General features: G+C 34.8%; 1 protein-coding gene across 19 annotated transcripts in view; it reads left to right on the top strand.

Moving 5' to 3' along the window:
- The window catches only part of LOC100720927 (constitutive coactivator of PPAR-gamma-like protein 2), a 478018-nt gene that overhangs the window by 138648 nt on the left and 324622 nt on the right, over window positions 1-14748 (top strand). For all 19 annotated transcript variants that reach the window (XR_010046553.1, XR_010046554.1, XR_010046557.1 and 16 more), the window contains 3 exons: window positions 9389-9453; window positions 12199-12346; window positions 13982-14098. Coding sequence is in view for 14 of the 19 variants with exons in the window: in XM_063245942.1 (XP_063102012.1) it covers window positions 9389-9453; window positions 12199-12346; window positions 13982-14098 (330 nt within the window). In the remaining 5 variants the exon portion in view is untranslated. The remainder of the gene's footprint in view (window positions 1-9388; window positions 9454-12198; window positions 12347-13981; window positions 14099-14748) is intronic.

Genomic DNA, 14748 nt, shown 5'->3' with positions numbered 1-14748 from the left:
CACAATTTTCCAAAGCAGATATATAAAACTCCATTTTCACCAATATATGAGATTTGCAGTTCACATCCTTATCAACACAGTGCTATCATTCTTTAATTTTAAGGTATTATTAGGATTTGTGTACTTTCTTTTGTGAATTGCCTATTCATGTCTTTTTGTTACGGTGTCCTTTTTAAAGTGTGTTTTAATCTTGATCAGTTGTTCTGCCTATCTTTGTCTTTATTGCTTTGGTTTGCTTTGCTTTAGAGGAAATGCTAGGGTTTGAGTACAGGGCTTTGTGCATACTAGTCACTTTACCACTCGCTACTCCTCTGGGTACACTTTGTCTTTTTTGATGATGTTGAAAAAGCAGAAAGTAGTCTGCATATATGTGAGTGAGTGTGTGTGTGTGTGTGTGTGTGTGTGTGTGTGTGTGTGTGTTACTAGATATTGAATTCAAGGTCTTTGTACTGAGTTGCCTTCTCAATCCTATTTTTGAAACAGGGTCTTTCTAAGTTGCCCATATAGGGCTTGGATTGTCTTGTATCAGCCTCCTAGAGGGCTGGGATTACAGATGTGTGCCACTATTCTGTCCCTCAGTTTTTAATAAAATGTTTCTTGCTTGAATTTGTGTGATGTTACTCATAACTGGATTTGGATCATCCATTTTTAGCAGGAATACCATGTAAGTGATACTGTATTTACTGCGTCATACTAGGAGAAATGTCATTTGAACATTGGTGAAGATGAATTTCTGGACTTTGATTATTGTATGCCTTGTAGATTTATTTTGGTCATGGCTATTTGGAGTTCTCTGTAGTTTATTTGTATGTCAAATTCTTTATCCCTGTTTGGGAAATTTTTGCCATTATTTATGCAGAGGTTTTTTATGGCTTTTGTCCTTTCTCCAGCTTTTTAACTGATTCCAATCAATCTTTTGTTGTTCTTCTTTGCTTCATCTTGTAGTTCTAGGATTGATTTTATATAGTCTCTTTCTTGTTAAGACATCTTTATTTTTGTGGTTGCTAGCTTCAATCCTGTCTTTTTTTTTTTTTTTTTTTTTTTTGTCTTTTTCCTTTTTATCGTTACCGGGCATCGCACTCATGACTGCCTGCTTGCAAGGCAGGCGCTTATGCTGCTGAGCTAAACCTCCAGCCCCTTCAATCCTGTCTTGATTTGATATTCTATCCTTGCCTTCATTCAATGTGTTGCATATATTTTCAGCAGAGTTTTTAATCTCCTAGATTTCTCTTTGGATCTGTTTCTTGGATTCCACTTCTTTCCTATGTTGGGAATTCATGGTTTGTATGATTTTCTTGTTCTTGTCTATTTTTTAAATCTGTCTTCTTTAATGTCCTTCATTTTGATTGTCATTTCTTTTTGTACCTTAGAGATTATTTTTTGTGTATTCTCTTCCATTTGTTCTTCCCTGCTGTTGCTATCATTTCAGAGAGTTCCAGTGGTTGGCTTCTAATTTCTTCTGTCTCATTATGTTTTGAACTTGTCCTGCATAGGCTGGGGATCTGCAGTGCATTTTGTATCTACATCTTCTCATTTTCTATTTTCTATTTTATTTTGTTTTCTGTGTTGATGATTGTGAATTTATTATGAAAGATAGCTTTATCCCTAGTATTGAAGCATTCTTAGGAAATGTCTGTTGTCTTCTAGATGTCAGTGATTGTTGATCTTTGTGTCTATTCCAGGACTCTACCTTCCCAATGTATTAAGGATGAGAAGTTACTATCTATTTGGCTCAGGACATAGTACTTTGCTACCGAACTACAGTGATGAGTGTGACCCCTTCCAATTGTAGTATTGTCATGCAGAGATTAAAAACTGATTATAACAAGCATGACATCCTGGCTAAAATAGTACAGTTAACAATAATAATAGTCTCAAGCCACAGCCTGGCTACTAATATACTGCAGTAACCTGATACTTTTGAGCCTAGGAGCAAATTCTATAGTTATATAACAAAATCCAACACATACTAGGAACTGGTATGTAATAATTTTCCCCTTAGTGAAGTGATTTTACCCTGTCAGGTGTTGGGGGGGTGTTAAGAGGGATAGGGAACAAGATAGATAAATGAGGTGACATATAATAAGAGCGTGACTCAAGAGCAAAGGATAATCACCCCAGCTTTAGGAAATAGAGAACACAGGAGGGAAAGAATGGATGAGAAGGCAAAAGAATAATGAAGTGCACCAGAGAGAGATGAGACAATATTTACTCACGTGAAAGCATCATAAAATCAAGTGAAATAGTTGAAGAAAGAGACACAGAAGATGAGTAGAAGAAAAATAAAAAGAAAGGTAAAAAAATCTAAATCATGAAAGAAAAAGGATACAAAGGAATGAATGAAAAAAATATCAAAAACAGTAACAACCACAAAAAACAAGATAAAACAAAAAAAAAACCCCAACTGTACTGAAAAAGAAAAATCAAACAGATATGAAAGTAGTAAAATTCCTCTGGTGTCTAAAGTTCTGTGGTAGGTCCATGTTGGATCCCAGAAATGTGTTGTATACTCCAGTGGGATTGTGCTGGGTATGGGGCTGATCCTGGCCTCAGGATGTCAGAGCTGGGACAGGCCTCCTGTTGTTGGAGCTCTTCCTGAGCCCTTTGTTAAAAAATGGTGGCCCTAGTTGCCTGTTTCTGCTCTTTGTGTCTGTGTGCTGAAGCACAATGCTAGTTTACCTGACTCATCAACTAGTGGCTGGTATTCTCAATGCTACTTCAGATTTTGCACTATACTGGTCCCTCCTGCCTGGCATATGCACCCCCTCTGGGGCCTGCTAGGTTGCTGGTCCCACCTGAGCCACTGTTTGTGCCCCTACCAGGGCCTGCTGGGTTGCTAGTCCCCCTGCGACCAGCATGTGTACCCCCACTGAGACCTGTGGCATTATTGGTCATCATTTTTAAAATATTTCCTTCTCCTTACCTTCCATGTCCCAGCACTGGATTCAAGCCACTAATTTTAGTGGGTATGTGATCTATAAAAGCAAAAACAACAACCACAAACTGGGTATTGGGCATATTAGTTCTACTTGAGAATTTTTGATTCTAGGTTCTCAGGGTAGATAGAAAGTATGTGTACATGCGTGCATTTGTATTCATTCATACTTATAGAGCTAGTCCAATTTGCTTTCTTTTTAAACTAAACTTTTTCCTGGCAGTTTAAATGAGATTAAACAGAACTTCCACCATTATAAATCTTACACCAGCAGTATGAACCTGAAAAAAAAATCTATTAGTGACTATAATCAAACAGGAAAGATGAGAGGGACACTAAAAAGAAACCCATTCTACATCCTGCTCATTTTCGAGTGTTTTCTAATATGTACCTAAAATGTCAGTCTTTTAAAAATATATTTTTAATTGGCATATTTCTATAATTCATAACTAATATCATCTTGAGGGATTGGTATATATGCATTTTGCATCTTAATCATTTTTGTTTCCCTTTTTCCTCCTCACCCTCCCTTGCTCTCCAATCCTCAGATCTCCATAAAGTCTCCATTTCTGTTTCCTATCATCTTTTGTTTTGCTCTTTTAACTATTTTTTCTGGTTTTTTTGAGGCAGGCTCCTGCTATGTAATTAAGGCTGGCCTTGGCCTCACTATGCAGCTCGAGCTGACTTCAAACTCAAGGCAGTCCTCCTGCCTTAGGCTTCCAAGTATTGGGACAAACATTCGCTAGCATGTTTGATGCTCTTTATATTATGTATATTTTGTGTTTCTCATTTAAGAGAAACCATGCAGTTTTTAACCTTCTGTGTCTGATGTTTCACTTAATACTAGAGTTACGGGGATTTAGCTCAGCGGCATAAGTGCCTGCCTTGCAAGCAGTCGTGAGTTCGATCCCTGGTACTGATAAAAACGAAAAAGACCAAAAAAAAAATATTACAGTTACAAGGTACATCCATTTTCCTATGGATGACTCAAATTTATCAATGTTTATAGCTGAGTTGTCCTCCATTGTGTTTATATATCACATTTTCTTTATCCTTTCATCTGTTAAGGGACATATAGACCACTTCTGAAATTTAACTGTTGCAAATTATGCTGTCGTAAACGTAAATATGCATGTATCACTGTTATATATCTTCAATTCTCTCAGGAAAATACATGAAAAAGTATAGTTGGGTCAAATGGAAATCATATTTTAGGGTTTTTTTCTCAAACATTAATTTTTTTTCAGTTCATACTTTCCTGTTAATCAGTTTTGTTTATTATTTTGGATTTAGTAACATTTGTTACAAAAATTATATATTAATCTCTAAAAGCAGTCTTTAATGTGTACTTTCACTGCAAAGCTGAGAAGCTACTAGCTGCCTACAAAGTTGATAAATGTGTTAATAGATATAATATTTGTTTTCCTTTTAATCAGTTTGGAGTTTATATTGATCTATAACATTTATATTTAGTTGCAGAATTTGAAATTTGTACTTACAGATAGCCTTTGCATGCTGTTAACTAATGTGAAATACGATAGATTTAAAGTATAAGATAGGTGGTGTCAATAATTCAAATAATGTGAAACTTGTATACATAATACAAATACTGTAACTTTTTTTTAAAATTTTATTTAAGGAGAAAAAAAATCAGAGAAAGGGTACAAGTTATACAGATTTACAGAAAAAAATAAACAGTAGGAAATCACTAGTTAATGGATTACATATTGTCATCTTAGAAATAATTGTTCAAGTCACAAAATTAAAGCTTGTAAAGTGGACATTCCGACAGTGAGACTGCAAACAGTTCTGTTCAATGATCCAACAAAACTCAGTGATATCATTATCTATCTTATACACTTAAATATACATGCAGTTATATCGTTTAGAGCACTTTCTTTTCCTCTCTTTTGTGCAATGACAATTACACATTTTGGGTTTTGTTGCTCTCACAGTTCTTATTACTTTTTTGGAAGGGAGTAGAACCAAATGTGACATAACAGAACAGAGTCAATCAAATCAAAAGGGTGGACATAATAGATAATGTAAAAGCATAATACAAGGTGATCAACAATGGTTACCATAATGCCTCTCGCTATCTCTAATAGAATTGCCTATATCATCAGTTATAATAAAATTGAACAAAACAGTAAAGAACAAAACCAAAACATTGGAGACATTATAGGTCTTCAAAAGTAGATAATAGTCAACCAGAATGGACGTCATAATGAATCCCACAGCTGTTGCCTAAACTTTCGAATCTGGTACCATCAAGCAAAACAGAATAGAGGGATATCAGTCAAAATAAGATGTTGAGAGCAATACAGGGCTTTAAATCAAGATAATGGAAAGTCAAAGTGGGTTACTATAATATATCCTGCTATTTTTTATTTATTTTTCCCTTAATTAAAAGGATAAAAATAAAAAAGTAAGTAGTGAAGTGGAGATTGAGATAAAAGAAGGCATAACAGCAAAACAGCGCAGATCAGAACATAACCATTTAAGCAGAATAGTGTTTCACCACAAGATAATCCTGACATAAAAGGAGTTACCATATTGTCTCTTTCCTTGAAATCTTTGAGTATAACTTCGTATACTGTAGCATCAAATATATCAAAACAATGTAAAACCATTTAAGGGAATGACAGCATTACAGGGTATTTAGAATCAACTAACAGAAAATGAACAATGGTTTCTGTATAATCTCCTTGTCTATAAAAGTTTTTGCTTATACTATCATACATAATAAAATCCAATAAGATACAACCTGTTTAGACCAATGGAGACAGAAGAACAAAAGCTTGATGAGACTTCAAAACAAGATGATACTAAATCAGTATTACCTCTTAAGACGTCATTTTCTCCAAAATAGCTGTTCCTATCATCCAATCTTCTCTGCCTCATTTCTGTTGAGCTCTTTTTCTGTCATTAGTTGTCAGTTTGTCTTCTTTATTTTGTTTTTTGCTCCATTCGTTGTGGCCTCTCTGCCACTATTTCTGGATTTGTATTTTTCTTTTTTAGAATATCCTGCAAATACTGTAACTTTAATTAAAATTTTCTATAGAAAATAAGTTGATATATATAATGTTACCAAAGAGACAAAATGGCTTCCAGCCTATGTAAGTTTGCTATAATATAAATTTAAAGTACAAACATATGTATTTTAAAAATTCAGAGCACTGGTCAGCCATTGGAGCAAATAGTGGGAAAATGGTTAAATTTGGCAAGGCTCATTCACATATCCTCTAGTACCATCTGATCCCAAGGTTTAGTATATTACTATTATGGAAATGAAATTGGTTTACTTATAGTGATCTGAGGCTGTCTTTGTGATGTTATTGAATATTTGAGTAATAATTAATAATTCCTGGTGTTTACTATTTGGAATCTCATGCCTGTTCCCTTCGTACTTTCACTGATTCACACTGACAGGCATAAAGGTCACAGAATCCAAATAGGAACTGAATCTGCAGGCCATTAACTGTTACCAAGAAATCTTTTTCTATTCACTTGTCTGTCTGCTTTCTTCACTTTTTAAAAAAAAGTTCTATTAAGAAATGATTGAGCCAGGAATATAGCTCAGCAATATAAGTGCCTGCCTGACAAGTACAAGGTCTTGAGTTCAATTCCTGGTACCAAAGAAAATAAGAAAGAATTGAGCCAAGTATGGTGGTACATGACTGTAAACTTCACACTCTGGGAGGCTAAGGTGGGAGTTTTAAGGACAGCCTGAGAAATTTAGTGACTTGAATGAGACTGTCTAAAATACATTAAGGTGGCTGAGGATGTAGCTAAGTGTGAAGACCCTGGCTTCTAGACTGCAAGTAACCTGATTCTATTTTTAGTTTTTTGAAGAATCTCCATACTGATTTCCATAATGGTCATACTAGATTACATTCCCACCAGCAGTGTGGAAGGTTTCTTTTATTCTTATAACCTCACCAGCATTTATTGTTTTTCAAGTTCTTGATGATACCCATTCTTTCTGGAGTGAGATGGAATCTCAGTGTTGTTTTGATTTGCATTTCTCCAATGGCCAAAGATACTAAATGTTTTTTTCAAGTACTTATTGGCCATTTGTATTTCTTCTTTTAATATATGTGCTATCGAAGTGAGCACTGTATTGCTTCTTTTAAGAAATGTCTGTTTAATTGCCCATTTTTGATTGTGTCTTTTATTTTGGTGGGTCTGTTTTTTTTTTGTTTTTTTTTGTTTCAGTTCTTTTGTGTTCTAGATACTAGTTCTCTGTTCAAGGAGTAGCTGGCAAAGATTGTCTCCCATTCTTTAGGCTGTTTCTTCACCCTGTTGGTTGTTTCCTTGCTGTGCAAGAGATTTTTAATTTGTTTTTTCCTCTTTGAAATAAAATGGATTTGAAGAAAAAGAAAAATAAAATTTAAAAAAGAGCTTTTTAATTTGATATACAACTGGTTGATTTGGGATATTGTTTGTTGTGCAACTGGGGTTCTTTTCAGAAACTCTTTGCCTATCCCTATATCTTTAAGAATTTTACCCATTTTATCATCCAGGAGATTCAGTATTACTGTTATAATTCTAGTGCTTTGATCTATTTTGATTTTATTTTAATAAAGCGTGACAGATATGGGTCTAGATTCATTCTTCCACATGTGGATAACCAAAAATATGGCTCAGCACCATATTTTTGGAGACAGGGTTTTGATAGGTAGTTCAGGTTGTTCTTGAACTTACTACATAGCTCAGGTTGGCCTCAACCTTTCAGCCATTGTCCTGGCTCAGCCTTTCTAGTGCTGGGACCACAGGCATGCAACATCATGCCTTCCCACCATTTTTAAGAGGCTGTCTTTTCTTCAGCATATTGATTTGGTCCTTTTGTCAAAAATTAAAAAGGCTAAAGTGTGTATAGGTATTTCTGCTGCACCAAATAACATGTCTATTTTTGTGCTACTACTATGCCTGTTTTTTATTATTATAGTTTTTGGTATAACTTGCAACCCAAGATTGTTATGCATCTACTTTGTTCTCATTGCTCAAGATTGTTTTGACTATCCTAGGTTTCTTCTGATTCCATATGAATTTTATCTTATTCCCTAGTTCTGTGAACAATGCTGATGGTATTTTTACTAGAATTTAATTAAATCTATATACATTTTTTGGTAGTATGGCCATTTTACAATATTAGTTCTACCTATCCATTAGCAAGGGACATCTTTTCATTTTCTCATGTCTTCAATCTTTCTTCAGAATACTTTAATTCTGTAAGTTTGATTCCTGGGACAAAAAAATAAAAATAAAAAATTATACATTGCCTTCTTTGACAAAACTAAAAGCCAAGTTGAGTCCCCAGGACAATTTTGCTGTTTCTGGAACACACTGGCATAAAGGCTTTGATATAGAAATTCTGTCCAGATATTTGCCAAGTGCATAGGACTAAAAAGAGGTTAAAAAAAATCAAGGGAAGTAGAGGAACATAGAGACATAGTGTATGGAATGTCCCAACTCATGCAGAGGAAGTACAGTTTAATGTAGTTTCAAGAAGAGTGGTGAAAATAGAGAATCAAGCAAAGAGATTAAAAAACCACTTCATCAAGGACTATTTTCCACCTGAAAGAATTTAACTTTTTAAAGGATGAGAAACCATCATAGAGAATATAACTAGTTAGGGAAATGATCTCTTTTATTAAGTTTGCATTCTAAGATCCCTCTGTGCTGTCACCAGTGACAATACATAGAGGATAGATTAGGCAAATACTTAAAATTATTTTGCAACAGTATTGTTATTTACATTCTTGTCTCTCATTTTTTTTTTGAGACAAAGTTTCACTTTGCAGTTCAGGCTGGCTATGAATTCACTTTGTAGCCGGGGATAGCCTCAAACTCATAGTGATCCTTCTGCCTCCTGTGTATTGGTATTACAGAAATGCACCACACCCAGAATTTCCATTTTTCTTTTTTGATAGCCAGGGATTTAGCTCATTGGTATAAGCACCTGCCTTGTGAGTTTGATCCCCGGTACAAAAAAAAGAGCACATTTTTCTTTTTTGGTCCCAGGAATCGAACTCACAATCTTGGGCTTCCCTGGCAGGCACTGTATTGCTGAGCTATATGCCTGGCCTGGTATTTACATACTTTTAATGGAAGCTTGAGTCATTGGTTTATCTTACTGTGGAATGGTAGTATACCATCTTTTAAGTAGCAATTTTACAAGCAGGATTGGAAGCTCAATAATATTCTCTGTTGAAAAATAACAAAAGTAAATAAAACAATGCTAATTTTTCATTGAAAAATATGATATATTTTGATACATTGCTGTATTTTCATCTTAAGTAATATTATAAATAATAAGACTGATACAGACATTCAATAATAAAGATGTTCTGTCTTGCAAGGTTACCAAAATTTGAAATGTAACAATTCTGTTTTTTGAAATAGCGGCAAATTGCATGGTTAGCTTCAATATTTCTTTACTACTTATAGGCTGTATCCCAATTGGCTGGAGTTGAACAACAAGCAGCTCTTCAAAAACCAGATTTAGTTCGAAGGTAAGTATTAAGAAATGCAGCGTATATTGAAGTGTATGCAGTAATTAGATGCTTAAAGTATCTCCACTAGGGAAGCTTCTGTGTTCTTATATTTGTGTGCAGGCTTAATAAAAATTGTAGGCATTATTTTTTACTTTTAAGATATAAATATAAGGGGCTGGGGTCTAGTACAGCGGCATAAGCACCTGCCTGGCAAGCATGAGGTCATGAGTTCAATTGCTGGTACCAAAAAAAAAAAAAAAAAAAAAAAAGATATAGATAGTATGGATTTTTAAATTATTGACATTTTCTTAGTCTATAGTATCCAACTGTAAGAAGGATTAGAAGTTTTAAGATGGAACCAAGAGCTGGGTATGGTGGTACATACCTAGAATCCCAACACTCTGGTAGGCTGAGGCCAGAGAATCTAAGCCCAACGTGGGCAATTTCTTGGCTTAGCAAGAGTCCGTCTCAAAATAAAAACATTTCAAAAGGACTAGGAAAATAGCTCAGTGTGAAGGTCTTGGGTCAATCCCTAGTGCCACAAAAGAAAACAAGGAAATAAAGAAATAATACAATTTAGAATAAAAGTCTAGCTAGTCCAAAGTAATATATTAGAACAAAATATACAATTGTTTTATTACTTGGTAGCTGTAAACTAGTATTTTTCGTACATTGTTCTAATTTCTATTATTTTGTCTTTAAGTTCACTGATTATTTCCTTTGTCCTGTTTGTTACATTTGTATCCCTTTGCCTATTCAGTGACTTTTAAAAAATTTTCTGATTATATGTTTATATAATTTTCATTTGGCTTTTTTCTTAATATCTTCTATTTGATGAAATTTGATTTTCCTCATTTGCTTCAACAATATATGTAATTGTTCATTGAAGCTTTTTTTGTGGTATTGAGGGTTGAACCCAAAGCTTCATGCGTACAAGCAAGGACTCCACTACTGAGCCAGCAACATCCTCAGGTCTTAAATGAATCATTTTGATGATGGCTGCTTTAATATCCTTTTAGATAATTACAATATCTGATTCATCTTGGTGTTAACACCGATTGATTGGTATTTTTCCATCCATGTGATAATTTTCCTGATTTTTGGTATCAGGAGAATTTATTTTTATTTATATCATGGGCATTTTGAATATTATATGCCTTTGGATCCTACTTAAATCTCCTCTATTTTAGAATGTATTCACTCTGTTGAGGTGCACAGGTCCTGGCCTATTTTCATGGGATGTGAGTCCAGTGACAATTTAGTTTTAAGAATGCTTGGGCTGTTCTGGTATGTTTGGTTCATCTGGCTCCACTATCCCTCACTATGGAACCAAAGTGTAGAGAGTTCTCTGGGCCTACATTCCAGGTCACATTCTACTGTTGAGGCTCATTCTAGTGCCACTAGGGAAGGGAGAGGCCTGTTGAAGCCATCTTCTCCTTTTGTGCTGGGAGTCAGGAGAATGTATTTAGACTGCTTGCACCTTGACTGAGAGTCAAACGATCCTGAGCCTTGACTACCTTCTGTCACAGGGTGGGAATTGGGAGATGACAAACTGCTGTAGTTTTTCAAGCTCTGGGGATCCCTGCACTGTGCTTTCCTCTTTTCATTTTCAGTGCCCTCGTGTGATTGCTTACTGTATTATGTAGTTTCAGGTTTCTTTTAGCTGTACTTAAGGGTAACAAGCAGGGAAAGCTGAGTTTTTGCCATCATGACCCAAACCCAAATAAAATGTTTTTTTATGTTTACTTTTTTTTTTTTTTTCGTTTTTATCGGTACCAGGGATCGAACTCACGACTGCCTGCTTGCAAGGCAGGCGCTTATGCCGCTGAGCTAAATCTCCAGCCCCCTTTATGTTTACTTTTAAATATATACAATATAGCTCCATTGGCTAAAATTATGTCTCTCTCTTACTCTATAGATGTTACTGCCATGTCTCTGTGTATTAAAAACTTTTAGGGTCAGTATTATTTAAATAATTTTTTGGCAGTACTGAGCATAGAAACCAGAGCCTCATGCTAGCTAAGCACTCTTATCACTGAGCCACATCCCTATATCCCTTAGGGAGAAATATTAATCCACCACTTGTGTTTATATAAACAAAATTAGGAGTTTTAAAAAAATCTTTTTGTGTATCTTTATACACTTGCTTTATGAATGAATTTTACAAGGGCTTACCTGAAAGTTAATTTTAAAAATATCTATTTGAAAAAAGGTATCTTGTCAGGGGTCAGTTACTGGGGATTAAACGTAGGTCCTTTATACTGAGCTATACTCCAACTCTTCTTTTTAATTTTGAGACAAGGTCTTGCTAAATTGCCCAGATAGGCCTCAAATTTATGCATCTTTCTGATTTGGCCTCCCGGGATGCTGAGGTGAGATGCCCAAAGCCAGCTCACCTATCATCCCAGTACTCTAGGGGGCCGAGTCAGGCAGATCACAAGTTCAATCCCAGCCTGGGAATTTAGCAACACCCTGTCTTAAAATAAAAGGATTGAGGATTAGCCCAGGGCAAAGGTTGGGGTTTGGGTACTGCAGGAAAAAATAAATTTATTTAAATATAGTTTTTATATTACACAATTTTCTAATTTAAAATATATGATTCAATAGCATTATTATATTCATAGAGTTCTTTAATCATAACTTTAAAAATATATTGTACTATTACTTTTTCTGTAAACATAATTTATAATTTTATAATTGGAAGTTTCTCTTAGATTTTTACTATCAAGATTTGGATTAGTTACTTTTTTTTTAAATTATTAGCTTGAATCAAGATATGACAGCTATGAAAGAAAACATCTATAACCTTGATAATCCAAGTGGAAATGGCAAACAGGATCGGATCAAACAAAGAAGAGCTTCCTGTCCCCGACCAGAGAAAGGGACTAAATTTCAGCTTACTGTTCTTCAGGTCAGTGTGTAGGTATGGTTTGGTTACGGGCTGTACATGTAGAGGACCTGGAGGGCCAGAGAGAAGCAATACCGAGGAACCAGATGTAGAGTATCATGGAACTCTCTGTAAAGTAACATTTCCTCCATTGAAATATTTCTGAGAGGAGTATTATATATTAATTATTTAACTTGGAGAGTATAGGATAAATATGAGGAAGACAATAAGTTTCACTTATAACCACCACTCAGAGCTAGCTCCTGCTAACGTTTTAGTTTGTTCTCATTTTTTTCCTGTACCTATGTGTAGTATGTTACATTGTTAGGATTGTAACAAGATTAGTCTAGTAGCAAAAATGTATTGAATTCTTCTGTGGTAGGCACCCTAAATGACATTTTATCACACGTCCATTTTATCATGCAGTCCTCCCAAAGCTCTGTATGATAGGTAGAGGTATACTCATCTTTATAAATGATATTGCATATCATAGAAATAATTTGCCTAAGATCGTTTAACTAGCAAGTGATCAAGGGAGATCTAAACTTAGATCAGATGTTAAAGCCCATATCTCAAGTCAGTATGATACCCATTTCCAGTGACTGTATAAACCTACATGCAATTTTATATCCTATCTTTTTAAAAGTTTAATATGTAATGTTATTTTCCTATATCAAATTACTTTTAATTAACATTTTAAGTGATTGCATTAGATAGTCATTTGTATGAGGAGTCCTATTTTTCATCCTTTTAGTCTGTCTCTATCTGCCAATCTCATTTCCTAACTTTCTGTCCTCTATTCTCTGTCTGTATGTCTTTCTGGGTCGGTCTCTCTCTCTCTCTCTCTCTCTCTCTCTCTCTCTCTCTGTCTCTGTCTCTCTCTGTCTCTCTGTCTCTCTCTTTCTCTCTCTCTCTCTTCTGAACCAAATATCCTATAACAAAAGTTCTTGCATCTATTCCTTTTTATTTCCTTATGATACATCCCTAGAAGTAAAATTAGTAGATTAAAGAGTATGAAAATTTGGAGGCTGGAGATGAAACTCAAGGGTAGAGCATATGCTTAGCATATGCAAGACCCTGGGTTCCATCTCCAGCAACAAAAACATGAAGCTTTCATAAATTTCTAAATCCTTGTCACTAGAATAAGACAATTTTATAAATGAATGACTGAATTTAGTTATTGTGTTACACACTGCTATAGTGAATTTTGTAAAAAATTTTGTTATAGAAGTTTTGTTCCATTTTCCCACAGGGTTATATTTCTGACTTTTTTTTTTAACAAATTCTTTGTTTCTATTAAGTTTACTGTGGAATAGCTGTTTAGGTGATAGCCAAGGTAAAACATAATGTTGCTAGAATCTGAAGAATCTGAAGGATTTCTGGGCATGGTAGTTTATAACTATAATGCTAGCACATGGTAGGCTGCGGCAGGAGGATCACCACAAGTTCAAAGGCTAGCCTGAACTACATAACAAGACCCTGTCTCATAAAATCAAGGAAAAAATGACTCTGAAGTATTTTTATCTGTTTTATTTTTTCTGATTCTCAAGTATTTAAATCATTTCCACATACATAGCATGTGAAATGATCTAGATAGTCCCTACATAATTTATAAAGAAAAGACAGTGAGTCTTAAGCTGATGAAATGTGTATGCTTAGGTTTCAACTTCTGGAGACAATATGGTAGAGTGTCAGCTGGAGACTCATAACAACAAGATGGTTACCTTCAAGTTTGATGTTGATGGTGATGCACCAGAGGATATTGCAGACTATATGGTAAGTATAGTAAAATCAAATTATTTTTTCTTTAGCATTCTTTGTCTCTTTATTTTCTCTAATTCCCCCTTCATTTATTCAGAGCCATTTCTTTTTATAGGACATGGTTAGTTTTTAAAATCTTTACAGAGCCAAATTGGTTGTGACTAGGAATAACTTACTGCCTATTCTCTAGCTTCAGTATATTTATCTGGAAAATATGAGACTATATTTTTTTTCTTTTTTTTTTTTTTTGTCTTTTTTATCAGTACCAGGGATCAAACTGACGATCACACACCTGCAAAGCAGGCGCTTATGCTGCTGAACTAAACCCCCAGCCCCTAGAGAGCATATTCTTTTTGAAATATTTGTTAAAATCATTGATGAGCTTTTTAACCATAATTTTATTGCACAAATGCCTGATTAAATCAGGATGTTTTCAGGGTCGGGGTATAGCTCAGCAGCACGATGCCTTCGTGGCTAGCACAAGGTCCTGAATTTGATTCTCAGTTTCAAAAAACAAAAATCAGGATCTTTTGGAGTGAAGCCTAAGATCAATAGTTTATCAAGCTCCTCAAGTAATTCTACTGTGTTAGCCAGTGATGTAACATCATTCATGTAAATACTCAAATTATGTTCTCACTTAGTTTTTAAATTTTTCTTTGAATAGT

This window comes from Cavia porcellus, unplaced genomic scaffold (genome assembly GCF_034190915.1).
Source record: "Cavia porcellus strain 051 isolate PalLab524CR breed Dunkin Hartley unplaced genomic scaffold, mCavPor4.1 scaffold_3, whole genome shotgun sequence".
NCBI lineage: Eukaryota > Metazoa > Chordata > Mammalia > Rodentia > Caviidae > Cavia > Cavia porcellus.
The sequence above is the reverse complement of the archived record's forward strand: the minus strand, read 5'-3'. Positions and strand labels throughout refer to the sequence as shown.